At 38.1% G+C, this 18,743-nt stretch overlaps 1 protein-coding gene across 4 annotated transcripts in view; it reads right to left on the bottom strand.

Moving 5' to 3' along the window:
- Positions 1-5,616: 5,616 nt before the first annotated feature.
- LOC113510056 (ATP-citrate synthase) overlaps positions 5,617-18,743 on the bottom strand; it is a 60,613-nt gene continuing 47,486 nt past the window's right edge. For all 4 annotated transcript variants that reach the window (XM_052901356.1, XM_052901354.1, XM_052901355.1 and 1 more), the window contains exons 13-23: positions 18,384-18,481; positions 17,360-17,458; positions 16,576-16,691; positions 15,574-15,714; positions 14,351-14,490; positions 13,666-13,904; positions 12,306-12,448; positions 10,888-11,050; positions 10,122-10,255; positions 9,454-9,660; positions 5,617-8,392 (exon numbers count right to left, since the gene is read on the bottom strand). In XM_052901356.1, the coding sequence (XP_052757316.1) occupies positions 8,230-8,392; positions 9,454-9,660; positions 10,122-10,255; positions 10,888-11,050; positions 12,306-12,448; positions 13,666-13,904; positions 14,351-14,490; positions 15,574-15,714; positions 16,576-16,691; positions 17,360-17,458; positions 18,384-18,481 (1,643 nt within the window). In that variant the 3' untranslated portion in view covers positions 5,617-8,229. The remainder of the gene's footprint in view (positions 8,393-9,453; positions 9,661-10,121; positions 10,256-10,887; positions 11,051-12,305; positions 12,449-13,665; positions 13,905-14,350; positions 14,491-15,573; positions 15,715-16,575; positions 16,692-17,359; positions 17,459-18,383; positions 18,482-18,743) is intronic.

The raw sequence follows: 18,743 nt of genomic DNA, 5'->3' as shown, positions 1-18,743 counted from the left end.
AACTAAGCTATGGAGCAATGAAACAGAATGTTTTGTGAGTTGTGTTCCTCAATGCAGAATTAATAGTTTTACATATTAATTGATATACCTATTAATGAATTTTATTTATAATTATGTCACAATTTTACGACTCGTTTCATCTCGAGACTCGATCGCGTCGCGTCTTGCTGCTTTATAGGAATCGACGGAGATGTCGCGTAACATACAAACATACACTCCTATTAAGATCCTCTTAGAGTCGGTCGCATAAAAAAATGGATAAATGTTTTAAAATTGCAAAATTTTTATTAGACAGTTGTCAATGTTGGTAATAAAACTGCCCGTACACGTCGATAATTCACCGGTAGATACGTTTTCGCCACCGCATCCGTGAGAGAAGGAGATAGCAGCGGCTGAAGTCTTGTTCCTTTTTTTGACAATAGCATGACATGTGAGTACACCGTCCTGAGGAGTACAGAGACTTTATGATCCATGAAAATGATGAAAAGAGATAGAATGATTCACTCACAACAGTCGACTGCACTATGCCGGCTTACTAAGTGAGCTCCCTGCCGAGGTTTTCCCAAGAGACTACAGCATGGGGTTCTTCAAAAGGGGGGTAAAGAGGTTTCTTCAGGGTCGGCAACGCGCGCGTAATATCTCTGGTATTGCAGGCGTTCATAGGCTACGGTAACCGCTTACCATCAGATGGGCCGTATGCTTGTTTGCCACCTCAGTGGTATAAAAAAAAAGTGCCATTTTACGCTTCGTTTGAAGGATTCGAGGTTGTATGGTGGAGGGTCGTGGGAAAGGTCGCTCCATATTTTCTTACGGTACGGTTCACGTAGGGATCCGCGAACTTGGGCATCCCTGCCATCTACCGGACTTTTTTTTTAATGGATGATAATGGAATGGTAACCCCGTCTGCGCTGTCGGTATACACTGGCGGGGCACCAGTGAGGGGTGATAGATGACGGTGAAGCAGGTCCGGTTTATATGTACACGCGTATGTAGCGCGGGCGGCCTAGTCTATACGGATACACGTGGTGGGACGTCGGAAATATGATTTTTTTTTCTAACGCGACCGTTTAATATAGCGATATCAAACTATATGTTTTTCTTTCTATGTTTGGCACAGTTTGTGAACAATCTCGGTATGTTTTATCGAAATGACTAAATGTTATATATATATATATATATATATATATATATATATATATATATATATATATATATATATATATATATATATATATATATAACTAATAGTTAATTTTATTAATTTAATCTGGTTATTATTATTTTTTATTTGTTTTATTTTAAACACAGCTTTAGAATTGTTGCTTTATGGCAGAAAAAATGAATGTTTGTGCTAAAAGGGTGGTATACCGTAACTGTCCATTGCTGAACATAGGCCTCCTCCAATGGGGGGGGGGGGGGGTATATGGCAATAAAATTACGTTGTTATTCCTTAGCACTTTAGTCCACAAGAATGGCAACGCATGGAAGTATCATGGGCGGCACAGTGTAAACTGTTATGTCCATGGTGCTGTTCATGTCTATAGGCGACTGTTAGCCCTTTTTGGATTTTGAGTTCTATAAGAAGCCATGCTAAGCCATTGGGGTCGATTCTGAAGCGTCTCTAAAGTTATCCCTTAGTATTTGAATTTGATAATTTCACGAAATGTCTGTTTTACGGACGATCAAAAACTATATTTATAAAAAAAAAAATTTAAAACTATATAAACATTAATTTGTATTGGTCCTTACAATAAAGATTTCGTTATAATATCAAATTGAAAATTTTATTTTAGCTTTAGATAAATGACGCTTCAGAACCGACTCCATCGTTAACCAATAGTGCCAACTGTAGAAAAGCAATTTTATATGTGTCCGCGGTATCTCTAAGCGGCTGGAAAGTAGCAGCGCGACCGCTGCAACCCACCCTGACCAATGTATTATAGACATATAATCTTACTGTCCAAAAATTGGATGTCTTGTACCAAATTGTCATATAGTTGATAAGTTATATTTTGTAATGTTTAAGTTAATCGCACGTAGGTTTGGTGGCGCGTGTAATGTACCTACGAGTACTAATTGACGTTTGAAATGTATAATTCATCACCAATGATGAAGAGAATAGATAATGAATCAACTTCATCTAATTGACATTGTGACCAATTAATATTACAATTATTCGTCAAATTTTTATTAATTTTACAAAATACTAAATATTGTTTTCATATTTAATTAATTTTTTTTAATAAAAGTGTGTCGATTCAGTGTTGCCATCTCTCTAAATCTATTTTTTAATCAAGTGTCCCAACATTTTTTCCCTTCTGACTGTTAGTCATTCTAATTAATTAGAAAAAAATAATTGGCAGTCTGCTCGTTTGCCTCCCTAACAATAAAAAAAAAAACACTGCTATATCAAATTGAAATTTTAAGTATAGAGATAGGTTTAGAGAAATGGCGGCTCGGAATCGACCACAATGAATGGCAGCATCTTCGAAGTACTCGTGTGCGCACTCCACCAAACCTGGTTATTAATTATTATAATAATTTTGTTATCAACTCATAGGTTATTATTGTTTTATTTATGAACGTGATCGGCGACTATTCAAACGTTAGTATTTTTTATCGCTACAGGTAACTCATGTTAGTTTTACTATATTCTAAGTGGTGCCGCCATATTGTTGTCAATAAAATGGCGGACGCAGAATTTTCAGTAATGGAACGCAATTTGAAATTGTTAAGTTTAGGCGGGAAATCATTATTTAGGCTCGTACTGCTTTTGTATGTTTTTTTTAATGACCACAATGCATGGTTTTGTATTTACTACCCATAATTATTGTAAGATTATTGAAATAATTGGCGTTAGCTAACTCAAATATGTTATGTAAATGTTAGAACGCCTTTATGCTAAGTCTATACCTTTCAGGATTATTTCAAATCCATTTTTATATGACCATCGAGTTACTTTTTTTGTATGAAATAATGTTACTGAGAAATTAAAAAAAAAGGTATACAGTGTGAAAAGAGTACCTAATTTTTTTTCAGATTATATATTTTTTTACATAACAAAATATCCTCAGTTACTTTGCATTGAATATAGATGTGTAAAAACAATAGTATTTAATCAATTATGAGGCTCCTTTAAAGTTTATGTATTTAACTTTATCACGTTAAAGGGTGGCGCCACTTGGAAGTCTACTGACAGTGACATTAAATAAAATGGCGCGAAATTTTTTTTTTCTAGACTGTTATAAGTCATAAAAAATACAGAATATAAATAGAAATTAAGTTTGTTTATAACACAATGCTTGTTTATTGACAATTTATGTAAATATTTATATTAGTTTCTGTTTTGCACTACTGCTGCCCACTCACTTCCTATGCCACTGTGTTAGGTTGACTGGAAGAAATCTCTTTTAGAGATAAGTTCGTCTGTGGTATAAGAAAATTGGCAGTAGGCTTCCCCATATATTACATTAATTTTTTTAGAATGAGCCAAATTATTTTAGCAATAAGCGGTACTTGAAATCTGCGTCCGCCATTCAGCTCGGGCGTCACCGTAATTACCTGTTAGGAAATTTAAAAATAAAAATTTAATCAACATATGTGTTTTATTTACTATCTTTTCATCCGTTGCTTCGTCCGTCCGTTCGTTTCAGAAGGAAACCAATAAAGTAGATCTATAGATGACATACAAACATAACTATGAAAACGCCATCAAATTTGGTGCAGTAGTTTAGCGTAATGCTGGAATAAACATACATATGTATATACAACTAAATTACTAAGAATTACTTGTTAAAAGGTCATCACCCATTTCGATATCGCCCATAAATCAGTAATGACCTTTTACTAATTAAAAATGAATATATAATTAAATAAAATATTCAAAGGTTTTCTCTAATTGAATTTGAAGCATTCGTCCTAAATTTTTAATTGATGAAAAAGCGACGAGTTTACGTAAAGAAGACTGAGTAAGACCTCCAATAGCACCAATTTATTTATTTATGTATAATAATAACCAACATCAAAGTTCAGAGAAATCCAAAATATAGATATCGAATTGGTATCGAATCTATATTTCCCATGCTTAATAAAAACTATCGTACTGTTTTTTAAATGTCGCGAGTAAAGCCGACGCATAGACCAGAGGGAGACTTTGTACAAAAGTCGATTGCTTGGGTACCTCTGCCCCATTCGTGTTTCAACTGTGAAGCGGTTGTGTTTGCATGGCTGTTTCGGTTTGAAGGGTAGAATATCGCAGTGAATTTACTGGGTACAGAGGAATAACACCTGTCCTCAGGAATGGCAACGCATGGGGGGTATCGTGAGCGAAACACTATACCCTGTTATATCCATGGTACTGCTTATGTCTGTAGGCGACAATTACCACTTTTCATCAAGTGGACCGTCAGCTAGTTTGCCTTTCTAAGTTGTATAAAAAAAAAAACATTTTTGCCCGGACCGGTAAATGTTCATTTTGCCGATAAAGATACGGCAAAATAGGTAAATCGCGTGCTGATCAGGACGTGTGATCACATTAGTGGCACTTTGTCTGGATAATTTTGTATTTTTTTGGATAACATATTTTTATACTATATTTCTTAGTATATGAATTATCGATCAGAAAATAATGGTTGTTCTAAAATCAAATTTTGTAGAATATACAGACAAAAAGTCCCATGTATTGTCTCTATAGGCAATTAGTAGTCGTCGGTAAATTAATTTATTAGCCCCAGCTAGTGAGTGGCTAGAAAAGTAGCGGCATCTAGCGCACACATGAACAACTACAAATTAGGCTGAAGAATAAGTCGACTTAGGACTTTTCACTTCTTTGTTCGAGACGATGTATCTGTACTAGTATAGTATTATATTATCTGTGCTATAGGAGAAATAGACGCATCACGATTGTTCCAATTCGTAAATAAATAAAACTGCATTTTGTTAAAAAATATATTTTAGTAAATACATTAACAACTTAATTACAATAAAATGGCCAGTGACTATGTTAATGTCCATGGTTTATTTCAATAGAAATTAATAAAAAAAAATATATAAGAAAATGCATAAACAACCACAAGACAGTCGGCTGATGTCTAATATGATTAAAAAAAAAACAATCTAATATTTTGTTTTGTTACCAATTCTATTGAAACAATCTGTGTTTAATTTCAACTAAACTTGATTACCATTTTATTAAAACATATTATGCTATCATATATATGATCATATGTATATATATCGCAGTCAGTACAGGAAAGAAATTAAGTTATCACAATAGACTGTTTTGAAATTATACAAGGTGTTTCAAAATACTTTTTGATGTAGGAAGCATAGATGCAGTATTAAACAGTCAGTGTTCTCGTACTGGCAGACCGGCAATGGATTGAGAGCGGGAAAAACTATACTAGTATAATTACCATGGATGTACTTAGAGCGGTGTTTTTCAACCTATTCCAGGACACGACCCCCCCATTTTTTTTATAATTTTAGATAAAAATAAATGCAGATATGTTTTTATGAATAAGGGGCTATTGCCCCTTCTGTATGTAAGTAATCTAAATTTGCAAAGTTTTATGTTAAAAAAAATTTCAATTCGTAGGCATTCAAAATTGGTTTAGATTAATTGCTACATATTTTTATTCATCCAATTTTAATACATTTGTTATAGTTCTACAATATTATATTTAAACATATAAAAACATTTAAAGTGCACTTAATCGTATTTATTTATTTATTTACTAGTATAATGCGTTCTGTGGGTTTTTCTATGTTACATCCAATTTACACTAACATTTTTCCTATAAAAAAAAAAAACAAAAAAACTAAATCAACCCCAATTATCCCTTGTGAGAAATGTACACATATTCGCCGTCTCGCTCGCACACACAGAACAAACATATCTTTTTAAATTTAACAGATCTTTAATGTACTTATACTATATGCATAATATAATAGGATAGGATGTATTACATTAAAAAAAAAATTGGTGACCACAGACATTTTTTTAATATTGTCTATGGTATTAATGTAGTTGGTTTTTTTTTTTTATTTATCATAATGCTTGCAGTAACAAGACGACGAAACGCGATAGTATGTTTCGATGAAGTTAATAAACTAAACAGAATAATATAAGATTAAAAATCTTATTTTGTAAACTTAATGGAGCAATAAATTATTATTATTATTAACTTAATTAATAATTAATTAACATAATTTTTCTTATGTAACTGTAAAATAACGAACTTAAAGTTCGTTATTTCATAAGTCCGGTGTATGATAACAAACTATAGTTCGGTTTGGTCCTTCGAGCCGAATAATCTGACTCGAAGGATCAAAACAATAATTTGTTAATATTTTGACAAAACAAAACATAATTTACCATTTGTCCAAATTAATGTATTCCCTGTAACGAATTTCAAATTTAATGCTTCCTAATGTTTCTTTCTATGACAAACAGCACAATTTACAATTTAGTGACTAAAAGGAGAATTCATAATAGTAATAGATTAGTTCCTAAATCGCACTGCAGAGGCAGCACTGTAGTTTGTTCGCTATTCGCTCTTAAGTAATAAAAGAAATATTTGCTCTTATAGGAAAACATCCTCCGGATCACATTTTGTATAAATCATTCAGAAATATTGAAAACTGATTAATTATACTTGAAAATTGACAATACAGATGTGATCACACCAATATAGTCCATTTCAATAGAACTAATGAAAATATTGGCCATGTGGTCCCGGTATAGAACAGGCCACCACTTCCTTTCCCGTGGGTGTCGTAAGAGGGGACTAAGGGAAACTTATAGTCGAAGGATAGGCAGCAATGTCTCTTTTTAAACATCACCAAAGCTTAAATACAGCCCGATACGCTTGTCAAGCGCGGCAACTACTGGCAAAACCTCATAATAGTAGGAATAATAGACCTATGTCCAGCAGTGGACAATTAACGGCCGATATGATGATGATGGGAATGAAAACGTAAACAAACGTAAAACCGACCCGATCATAAGATACTCAATTTCATATCAAATTTTTAAGTCCACTGTTGAACAAAAGTCTCCCACTAAGGGGTTTTGCCAATAGTTGCTACTCGTGGCAGGCGGATTGGCAACCGCAGTGTTTTTAGGAATGTTTTAATAAGGACGCTGCTGCCTATCCCTCGCCTTTTCTTAGTCGCCTATAACGACACCCACGAGAAAGGAAGGGGTGGCCTATAGACACTCTGCTGACGTCCAAATATAAAAAAAAAACAATGGATTGAATGTATCCATTTGTTACCAAATTCATTTCTATGTTAATATTTAATAACAATTGGATTACATTTACATTAAGTTCTATTGGAACGTATTACACGTGCATTATTTTTGCTTATGTTTTGATTTGAGCATTGTCTATTTAATAGAAAAATAAATAATACATGTGTATTTATTAAGAAGTTACAGGGCCGGTGCCCACCGTTGGGACTTGAAACGTTTTAATTATTAGCTAGAGTTATTATATAGTTGACAAGTACAGAGGTTTGGATATTTATCAAGTTGTAAAAGAAATTCAAATTTAGAACAATAGGTTATTTATCTATGTCCCATATGAGAAATGAAAACAATAAGTAAAAAATAAGATTATGTCTATTACTCAAGGATATATTAAAAAAATAAAAATAAAGCGCAAAAATAGAAATATTGTTAGGTAAATTTAATTCTTACAGTCATATTTCTAGTTTTTTTTTAATGTATGCAATGTTAAAAAAAGAATGAGGCACATAGATAATATATTTTTTATTTTTACTTTTTTATTGATCGAACATTTCATAATTATGGTATATAATAAAATGAAATTAAGATTACTAATTCCATTTTTAAAATTGCATATTTGAAATTGGAATAATATTCAATAGGTAGATAAAGAATATGTTTTCTTTTTCTTATATTTTTAATGCAATTTTATATAATTTTACAGCATGACATAGACAAAAATTTATTCACACGCATGCATTTTTTTCTTCTTTCATAACGCGGCACATACAAAATAAATTTAAAATTGTCACAATAAAGCCCTACACACAATTTCTTACATTACAATTAATTAAATATAGAAAATTATCTACAATCATGTAACCTATTATGAACTAAGGGAACAGCGGTCGACTAACCAAACCTCTGACCGCCGGACGCATGCTAACGGGTGCTGACGCATGTTAACGCATGCTGACACGTATCTCGCGTGCTGCCGCTCAATTCAGCGGCGACATATAGGTGATATCGTCCCATGGGTGGCGGTATAGGGGTTGCTTCATCCTCTTCTGGTCTAAGTAGTGGCCAACAAGGCCTATGGTGCGGCCAAGCACGAACAGTGCATTAATGGATCCCATATTGATGTAGTTGTTGCCTTCCTCGCTGAAAATAGAGATATGTTTTATTTTAAATATATTTTTGTGTTGTTGCGTAGAAAAAGTTTTTTTTTTATTTTAGTAATACCTGTCTAAAGGCTAAAATAAAAAAAAAAAATTGAAAGTAAATGAAAAGAATATCAAAACATTTTCTTAATTCATTGCCCATTAAACTGTCTTTTAACCTCGACCACGTAGTACCACTAACAATTCCCGCGGTGAACAACGGCTACAATACCGTCCACGTAAAGCCACTGTGACGTCATATACGTCACTAGTCGGACGATAACGGCGGAAAATATCAACCATGACGAAGACTACACCTTTCATATTGAGGCAGGGTAACGTCAAAACACACTTCACCTGGTAAATAGCTAACAATGGCGGAACAGATCAATTACAGAGGCGGTGCCAACACCTTCAAAATTGAACTATCGTGACGTATAGTAAAAAATAACTCACGCAGTAAACAGTTATTAATGGCGGAAAAAACCAACCATGGAGGCAGCGAAGACGCCTCCCAAATAGAGCCACCGTGACATTACTCACGCCTCTAACAAGTAACAGTTCAAAAATAAACTCATGCGGTTAACAGTTGACAATGGCGAAAGAGATAAAAAAAAAGGCCGCGACGACGACAACTTGCATACTGATCCACTGACATTACTTATATTCTAGGCACTAAAAATAAAGAAAACTCACGCTGTGAATAGCTGACAATGGCGGAAAAGATCAAAAAATGGCGGCGGCGACGACACCTTTCATATTGAGCCACTAATGTTATTTACGCCTCTAGTTACTAAAACTTATAAAAATCACAAATCACGCTGTGAACAGCTGACAATGGCGGAACAGATCACCCATGGTGGTGGCGACGATACCTTCCATATGAAGCTACTGACATTACTTACGCCTTTAGTTACTAAAAACTATAAAAATGACAACTCACGCTGTGAACAGCTGACAATGGCGGAAAAGATCACCCATGGCGGTGGCGACGACACCTTTCATATTAAGCCACTAACGTTTCTTACGCTACTACTTAAAATTATAAAAACGACAACTCACGCTGTGAACAGCTGACAATGGCGGAACAGATCAACCATGGCGGCGGCGACGATGCCGTCCACGTTCAGTATGAGATTGGGCTTCTTGCGGGTGGTGATGGCCTCCACGTCGAGCGCGTACCTCGTCACGGGCCACGCGGGCCACCGTGACGTCACGTACGCCTTCAGCTCGCGGACGCGCGAGTCCGGGTTGTTGATTGACTTCACCCTGTATATACAGATATAAAGGTAATGTTTTTTAAGAGTTTTTATTTAACTTGCAACATATGCTTTTAAAAGCTTTTATTTAACTAATAATCATGGACTGAAATAATTCAAATAACTCTCAAGCTATTTGCGAGTCAGAATTGACACAAATTATTCATGTGCGCGGGTATATGTATGCGTTTCTTTTTCTGTGTATATATGTGTATGTGTGTTTGAGTGTGTATATGTGTGCATGTGGATGTGTATATGTGCGTGCGTGCGTGTGTATATATGTGCGTGTGTGCGTATGTATATATATGCGCGCGCGTGTGTGCATGTGTTTGTTCGTGTGTGTGCGTGCGTGTGCGAGTGTGTGTGTGTGTGTGCGAGGGTGTGTATGTGTGTGTGTGTTGTGTGTGTGCGTGTGTGTGTGCGTGCGCGTGCGCGTGTGCGTGTGCGTGTGCGTGTGTGTGTGTGCGTCACCTGTGTCCGATGCCCATGATGAGCTCGCCGCGCGCCCGCTTGTCGTTGACGAACTCCTGCGGGTGCAGGCCGCGGTCGTACGCCGCGCAGAAGTCGGCCGCCGCGCGGTCCAGCGCGCCGCCGAACCGGTCGCCCTGCACCGCACGTGCGCATACACGGACCATTAATACTCGTACACTTCATTTATAATATAAACGTGGGATCACATCAACGTCATCATATTCCCAACTTTATCTCAATTATTATTTAGCCGACTCCAAAATCGTAATATATTTTTCTCTTCCATACTTCTCTATTCGCTCTTATTCCCATGTTTGTATATAGCGTTGGACTGCTTTGATTTTACAATATAATAAATAGTTAAAAATATATATATATGTAGAGTTAATGATTAATATTTGCATGCCATTTGATGTGGCATAACACATTAAATGGCATGCAAATTTTTTATACTACTTAGAATGGCAAACAAGCTGACGGCCCACCTGATGGAAAGTGGTAACCGTCGCCTATAGACACCAGCAGTACTATGGACATAACAGAGTATACTGTTTCGCCCATTATACCCCTCCTTGCGTTGCCATTTCTGAGGACTCAGGTGTTATTCCTCTGTACCCTGTAAATTCACTGCCATATCCCACCCTTCAAACCGAAACACAGCTATGCAACACAACTTTACGGTTGAAACACGAATGGGACAGAGGTATCCAAGTAAACGACATTTGTACAAAGACCCCCTCTGGTAAAATATGGGTTAGAAACTAACTATGGTGAGCAGGCCGCTGACGACGGAGGAGATGAGGTCCTTGCCGGCCCTAGCAGTGACCATGGTGTTGTGTGCGCCGGAGACGGCCGGCCCGTGGTCCGCCGTCACTATAAGCACCAGCTCGAAGAACTTGCACGCCCACTCGGGCAGCTCGCGCTGGAACCTGCACCACACGGAAACATCTAGGCTTTATTTATTTATTTATACTTTACTAGGTCTAGCTCTATCCCGCAGCTTCACCCGCGTGAATCAGCATATAAAACAGTGTTTCCCAACCTTTTTGTGCCATGCCCCACTTAAACAATTCTAAAATTTTTATGCCCCCATACATAATTGTTCCCGGCAAAGTTTACTTGACGACTCTAATCGCCCAATTGATATTTTGGTAACGTCAAACGAAATTATACCTAATAAATATTTAAAGCATTTTTTTTTTAATTTACTTTTATGTTAAATTTGCCACCGATATCTACTTGTAGCATTACATTTAAATGGCCTGGAGCAAGAGAGTTAAAATCGCTTCAAGTCCATTTTTTAATTGCCCCTATGTGGCGTGGGCCCCACGTTGGGATATAAAGTATTCTATGTTCTAACTTACCTCCTTATTTATATAAACGACAATCCTGTCACAAACCTATTTCAGTTACTGGATTGTTTTGTCTCTCTCTCTCAAAATAAATAAATAAATAGTTTACATAAAAAAAAATATGAATACTAATTGCTTCTTCTTTAACTTAATATTTTACTTCTGAAATGAAATCTGTGTTCATGAGATCAGGTGTTGATTGTTGAAATACATTTGAGAGTATGCATTTGAGGTCGTCACCCCATCTAGTGGAGGGTCAGCGTTTGCCCGTGCGGGGTCGTCATTCAAGAACTTTTCTTCCCCATCGGTTGTCGGTTGTTCAAGTCATGTGACCAACTCATTGCCACTTTAATTTACTTATACTTCGGGAGAAAGGGATTAGTGGGAGGAAGGGTTAGTAATGCGGAGGTTAGTCCTTATTACTGTCAATACATCCTATCAGGTCGACCTCCACGTGGTCCTCCCTGGAAACCATCGTGACTAATTTATCGTTGAATTCATCACGATGAGCTTACTGACCTGCCTTTTCATCCTCACCTATCATCCCTCACTGGTGCCCCGCCAGTGTATACCGATAGCGCAGGCGGGGTTACCATTCCATTATCATTCATTAAAAGATAGATCGATATTCTAAGTGCTATAAATATGTATATATAAAAATATTATTCAAAAATGCACCGGCTACGTATTTCTCTGTTTGTCCAATGGTCGACTGGTAGAGAAAACCGTCCGATGTAAAGTCCGCCATATGTACACAGAATTTTACTGTGCGTTAAAGTTTAAATAAATAAATAAATATATATATAAACATAGTGTTTGTTCCCCCACTGACCAGAGCAGACTGATGACACCGCCGACGCCGAGCTGCCGCTCGAGCACCTGGCTGATGGGCACGCCGCAGTAGCTCAGCTCCTGGCCGCGCTCGTCACAGATGGTGCTGATGAACGCCGCAGGTTTCCTAATGATGCCCAGTTTCTGTCGACATACCGTTTATAGAGCATACTGAAAGCGCACGAAGCACCTATACTTGCATGGTTGTTTCGGTTTGAAGGGTTATGGAATGGTAACCTCGCCTGTGCTAACAGTATACACCGGCGGGGCACCAGTGAGGGATGATAGGTGACGATGAAAAGACAGGTCAGTAAGTCCATCGTGATGAATACACCTGGGATTCAGGATAATGGTTTCCAGGGGGATAACATGGAGGTTGACCTGACAGGGTGTATTGCTAGAAATGGTACTGGTAATCTGCATTATTAACAATTCCTCGCTCCTGTTTTGAAGGGTGAGATATGGCAGTGAAATTGTAAGGTACAAAGGTATAACACCATGGTCCTAAAAATGGTTTGAAAAGTATTCACAAGGGTCACAATGTACTCCTGGTGCTCATATTACTTTCCATCAGGTAAGTCATCAGTTGGTTTGCTATTCCAAATTGGTTAAAAAACAGCTGCTTACTTTCTTGACTTATAAGTTGCCAATTTCAAAGTTACTATCTTATAAGGTTACTAATTTACAAATTGTTAATTTTCATATTGCCAACTTACAAGTTACTAATTCATAACTTGCCATTTAAAAAATGCTAACTTAGAAGGTTGCAAATTTATAAGTTGCCATTTCAAAGTTTTTTTTTTTTTTTTATAGAACTTAGAATGGCAAACAAGCTGACGGCCCACCTGATGGAAAGTGGTAACCGTCGCCTATAGACATGAGCAGTACCATGGACATAACAGAGTATACTGTTTCGCCCATGATATCCCCCATGCGTTGCCATTCCTGAGGACTCAGGTGTTATTCCTCTGTACCCAGTAAATTCACGCCATGTCCCACCCTTCAAACCGAAACACAGCCATGCAAACACAACTGCTTGTTGTGTTTGCATGGCTGTGTTTCGGTTTGCAAGTTGCTAATTTATAAATCGCCTATTTATAAGTTGCTAATTTATATGTCGCCAATTTATAAGTTGCTTATTTCAAATGGTTAACTTATAAGGGTGCTAATTCAGTTATAAATTGCTAAATTACAACTGACTAATAATCAATCAACTTTAATAATAATACATTACTGGAAAAAACAAAATATGATTTTTTTTTACTAACAATTTAAAGTTTGTTACTAACAAAACGGATCTTGTTATAAGATTTAAAAAAAAAAAATTTGCAACCTGAGAATTTTTAATTTTACAAACTCACCCTCGCCCAATCGTAGTCCATGGGCACCTTGGGCGGCTCCACCTCCTCCTTCACGATGATCTTGCCCGCATTGACCAGACTCTTGTACACCTTGTTGACGGCGTCGCCGAGCCCGTCGAACGACTCCGGCACCGTGACGCCGTACGCCTGGAGGCCGGCGTTCTTCGCGACCGCCTTCTCGAGGGCAGAGCCCGCGAGCGAACCCGCGTGACCGAACTGTACTTCCGACGTGAACATGTCTGTGGAGGAATATTGTCATTAACTGATATTTTCTCCCATGAAATGTTATTAAATGAGCTCCCTGTTTATGTTTTTCCAATGGACTACAGCATGGGGTTCTTCAAAAGGGGGATAAATGTGTGAAAATGGAATTATTACCCCGCCCGCGCTAACGGGATACGCTGGCGGAGCACCAGTGAAGGGTGATAGATGAGAATGAAAACAGGCCAGTTAGCCCATCGTGATGAATTCCATATGTATTCATCACGATGGGCTAACTGACCTGTGTTTTCATTCTCACCTATCATCCCCCACTGGTGCCCCGTCCACTCCATTATAATCCATTTAAAAAAAAAAGACGAAGGTTTGGTGATAAAGATTATGACAGATTTAGTACCAAATGAATTCCACGGTAATCACCAAGTACCCTAGCAAGATCACCAATATAAACAAAGTGGCTGCCAACCTGAGCAGGTGCCGATGCACCAGGCGACCATGGGCTTGGTGATGAGTCCGTCGCGGATGGCGCGGCACACGTGGTACTCCTCCACGCCGCCCACCTCGCCCAGCAGCACTAGCATCTTCACCGCCGGGTCCGCTTCGAATCTGCACAATTATATATAGATAGATAGATTGTTCATACAACTTAGAATGGCAAACAAGCTGACGGCCCACCTGATGGAAAGTGGTAACCGTCGCCTATACACATGAGCAGTACCATGGACATAACAGAGTATACTGTTTCGCCCACGATACCCCCCATGCGTTGCCATTCCTGTGCACTCAGGTGTTATTCCTTTGTACCCTGTAAATTCACAGCCATATCCCACCCTTTAAACCGAAACACAGCCATGCAAACACAACTGTTTCACGATAGAAACACGAATGGGACAGAGGTACCCAAGCAAACGACTTTTGTACAAACTCTCCCTCTGATAGATAGATAGATAGATACTCTTTATTGTTCCCTCCATAAGAGTACAATAATAAACTTATTATAGATACAAACAATTACAATTATGGTATAAACAGGAAAAAAAGAAATTTATTCATCTTTAACGAATAGTGCCACATGATTACACCAATCGCAGTGTGGAGGGAGACTTTGTACAAAAGTCGATTGCTTGGGTACCTCTGTCCCATTCGTGTTTCAACCGTGAAGCAGCTGTGTTTGCATGGCTGTGTTTCTGTTTGAAGGGTGGGATATGGCGTGAATTTACTGGATACAGAGGAATAACACTTGAGTCCTCAGGAATGGCAACGCGTGGGGGGTATATTCTAAGTTGTATAAAAAAAACAGAATAGGCCATCCCTTCCTTTTCCAGTGGGTGTCGTAAGAGGCGGCTAAGGAAATTTAATGGTCAAATAATAGGCAGCAAAGCCCCTTATAAACCATCACCAACATCTAACTACGGTTGCCAAGCTGCCAAACGTGACAACTACTGTCCCCCCCTCCTCAAAGGGGCGGTCTACATTCAGCAGTGGACACTTCACAGAACTGTCCATATTTATCGGCAACGGTTACCACTTACCATCAGGTGGGCCGTCAGCTTGTTTGCCATTCTAAGTTGCTTAAAAAAAACGAACATATATTTATTTATATATATTCATTCTAAGGATTTACAAAAATATTAATTTTGTTGAATATTTTTATGTTAATACAATAAGACATAGATCCGTGGTGATTACCTGAGTAGATGGTCGATGAAGGTCGTCCCCGGGTACCTGTCGCCGCCGATGGCGACCCCCTCGCACACGCCGTCCGCATGCTTGGACAGTATGTTGTTTAACTCGTTGCTCATACCACCCGAACGCGACACGTACGCCACGCTGTTAAAATAAAAAAAAATAATAAAAAAAAAAGTCTATATTAGAACACTAAATGAAAAAGTAAAAAAGTTACATCAATACTAGGATTGGGTACTGCAATATATATATATATATATATATATATATATATATATATATATATATATATATATATATATATATATATATATATATATATGCATGCGTTGCCATTCCTGAGGACTCAGGTGTTATTCCTCTGTACCAGTAAATTCACGCCATATCCCACCCTTCAAACCGAAACACAGCCATGCAAACACAACTGCTTCACACACGGTTGAAACACGAATGGGACAGAGGTACCCAAGCAATCGACTTTTGTATATGTACATATAGTATGTCAAATATCAACATAATCGGAAGCCAGCAAGTGGGTTAATAGATTTCAAATTTATTTTTTTAACCACTTTATTCAGAGGCATAATTATGAAAGTTTGTAACAATTTAAGATTGTAATCCTGAGTCCTCAGGAATGGCAACGTGTGAAGAGTATCATGGGCGAACAGTATACTCTATTACGTCCACGGCTCTGCTCGTGTCTATAGGCGACGGTTACCACTTTCCATCAGGTGGGCCGTCAACTTGTTTGCCATTCTAAGTTGTATAAAAAAAAATATTGATAGAAAGGAGAGAAAGGAATTATCAACGATAGAGTATAACTCCCCAATTGGTAGCTAAATCCCTACCAATAGTCTTATCAGATCCACCTTGCGATCCTGGAAACCACCGTGCAGAATTCCATGCACATTCATCACATGCTCACCTATCATTCTTCACTAGTGAATTCAGAAAAAGTACCATGTAAAATTAATGGGAACAGGTGGTGTGAAGCATGACACGTACCTGCCGGGCCTGTACAGTTTGCTCTCGACAATGTTGTCGATCATGCCGGCCGTGTTGCCGATCTTAAAGCAGCCCGGCTTGATGCCGCCCACCGTCGCCGGCCCGATTATGTTCACCTGCCGAATGTATATAATAATAAAGGTAAAGCAGTTAAGGGGTCGCCTGTAAATCAGCGCTATATAGGTACATCTCGCTGGAGCTGGACATATATAGCAACAGCTGAGGCGGCTCCAGCAACCAGCAACATTAATTGTTTTTTTTTTCTTTTTGTTGTTTTTATTTTTTATTTTCTTAATACTGGTAATAAAGGTTATCTATCTATCTATCTATTTATCTAATATATTTATTCATGTTTGCTCACAAAAAAACCTAAATTTACACATGAGGTATTTAGGATAAAATAAAATTAAAATAATACCAGAGAAGAGGAGCTGTTCTGTTCTGTTCTGTTCACCAGAGGGAGACTTTGTACAAAAGTCGATTGCTTGGATACCTCTGTCCCATTCGTGTTTCAACCGTGAAGCAGTTGTGTTTGCATGGCTGTGTTGTGTGAGGCCTGTGAAGAACCCAGGAAGCTTCTGCGCTTCTGGGCGGAGCTAGGTTGGCTGTACTAGCCACGACTCATACGCACAACGGCCCAAATGAGAGGCTAAGCGCGGAAAATGGAGTCTCTTTCACATTCACCCCCCTTCATGGGGAAGAGCTATGTCCAGCAGTGGACAATTAACAGTTAAGCTGACAAGATGATGTTAATGATGATTGCATATAAAAAAAAACCACTCACCCCTCTGGCGTCTGCCAACTTGATGAGCTTCCTCGTCATGTTCTCAGGTATGCCTTCGGCTATGATCACCACTGTGTTGATCTGTGGGTGCTGCATCGCCTGTTTAAACGAGAGATATAAAAAAATATTATTTTCTCTCCACCTGCATTGGATTGTCTGGAAGAGATCTCTTAAAATAATCAATTAGTCACGATGGGCCTGATCTGACCAGCGGGTGTACCACGAAATGAAATCCCGAAATTTCGGACTCAATTTCGTGTTTTTGTTTATACCAAAATCGGACCAATAAATGGAGTTTAACATTTAGTTCGTCATACATCCTATCATAAAAGTCCAAAGGAACAATATTTTAACATTTTTAATATTTCCAAACGACATGTATTATGTAATTTTAACATCAAATTTCCGTTTCGTTTGGCTCCGAAATTTCGGAAAACATTTCATGGTAAGCCCTCTGACTTCGTGCTCACTTATCACCACTCACTGGTTTCCCACCAGCGGGGTTACCGTTCCATCACTGTGTATCTTGCATAGAATAACAGCGCTGTGGCAGTAGATAAACTGCCATAGCATAATACTGGGTCCTGGGCACGTGGGCCAAATAAATAAGTAAATAAAAAAAATAACTAAACAATTCCTCAAAAGGGGGGTAAAGAGGTTTCTTCATGGTTGGCAACGCGCGCGTAATACCTCAGATATTGCAGGCGTTCATAGGCTACGGTAACCGCTTACCATCTGGTGGACCGTATGCTTGTTTGCCACCTCAGTGGTATAAAAAAAAAAAAAGTAAATTTATAATTACTCCTCTCCATCCAAAGGTTGGCTGGAAGAGATCGCTCTTAGCGATAAGGTCGCCCATTGTTCTCTCATTGTGATTATTTCTTGTAATTATTTATATTTATAATAAGTTTACTATTGTAATCTTTTGGAGGAAACAATAAAGAGTATCTATCTATCTATCTAAACAAATAAGTAAATAAATAAATAAATAAATTATTACCCATTAAAGAATGAAGGCGATTACCTGCAGCGTGGAGTCGTAGGCGGAGCGCAGCGAGGCAAAGTTGACGAGCACCGTCGCCTCCTGGTGCTTGCGCATGGCCACGTCCATGTCGGAGAACACTGCAACACGCGTACATGTTATTATGTATTTATGCGTATATATTACTCGCCATGCTGTCCTGGTGTAGAACAGACTACCCCTTTCCCCGTGGGTGTCGTAAGTGTCGACTAAGGGAGGGCGAGGGATGGGCAGCAGCGTCCCTATTAAAACATCACCAAAGCCTAACTGCAGTTGTCGGGTGGAAGGGATTGTTAGCAATGGAGTTTGACAGGTCCATTGCTAGCAATATGCCCTATCAGGTCAACCTCCACGTGGTTCCCC

This window comes from Galleria mellonella, unplaced genomic scaffold (genome assembly GCF_026898425.1).
Source record: "Galleria mellonella isolate WM207_F2 unplaced genomic scaffold, CSIRO_AGI_GalMel_v1 utg778, whole genome shotgun sequence".
NCBI lineage: Eukaryota > Metazoa > Arthropoda > Insecta > Lepidoptera > Pyralidae > Galleria > Galleria mellonella.
The sequence above is the reverse complement of the archived record's forward strand: the minus strand, read 5'-3'. Positions and strand labels throughout refer to the sequence as shown.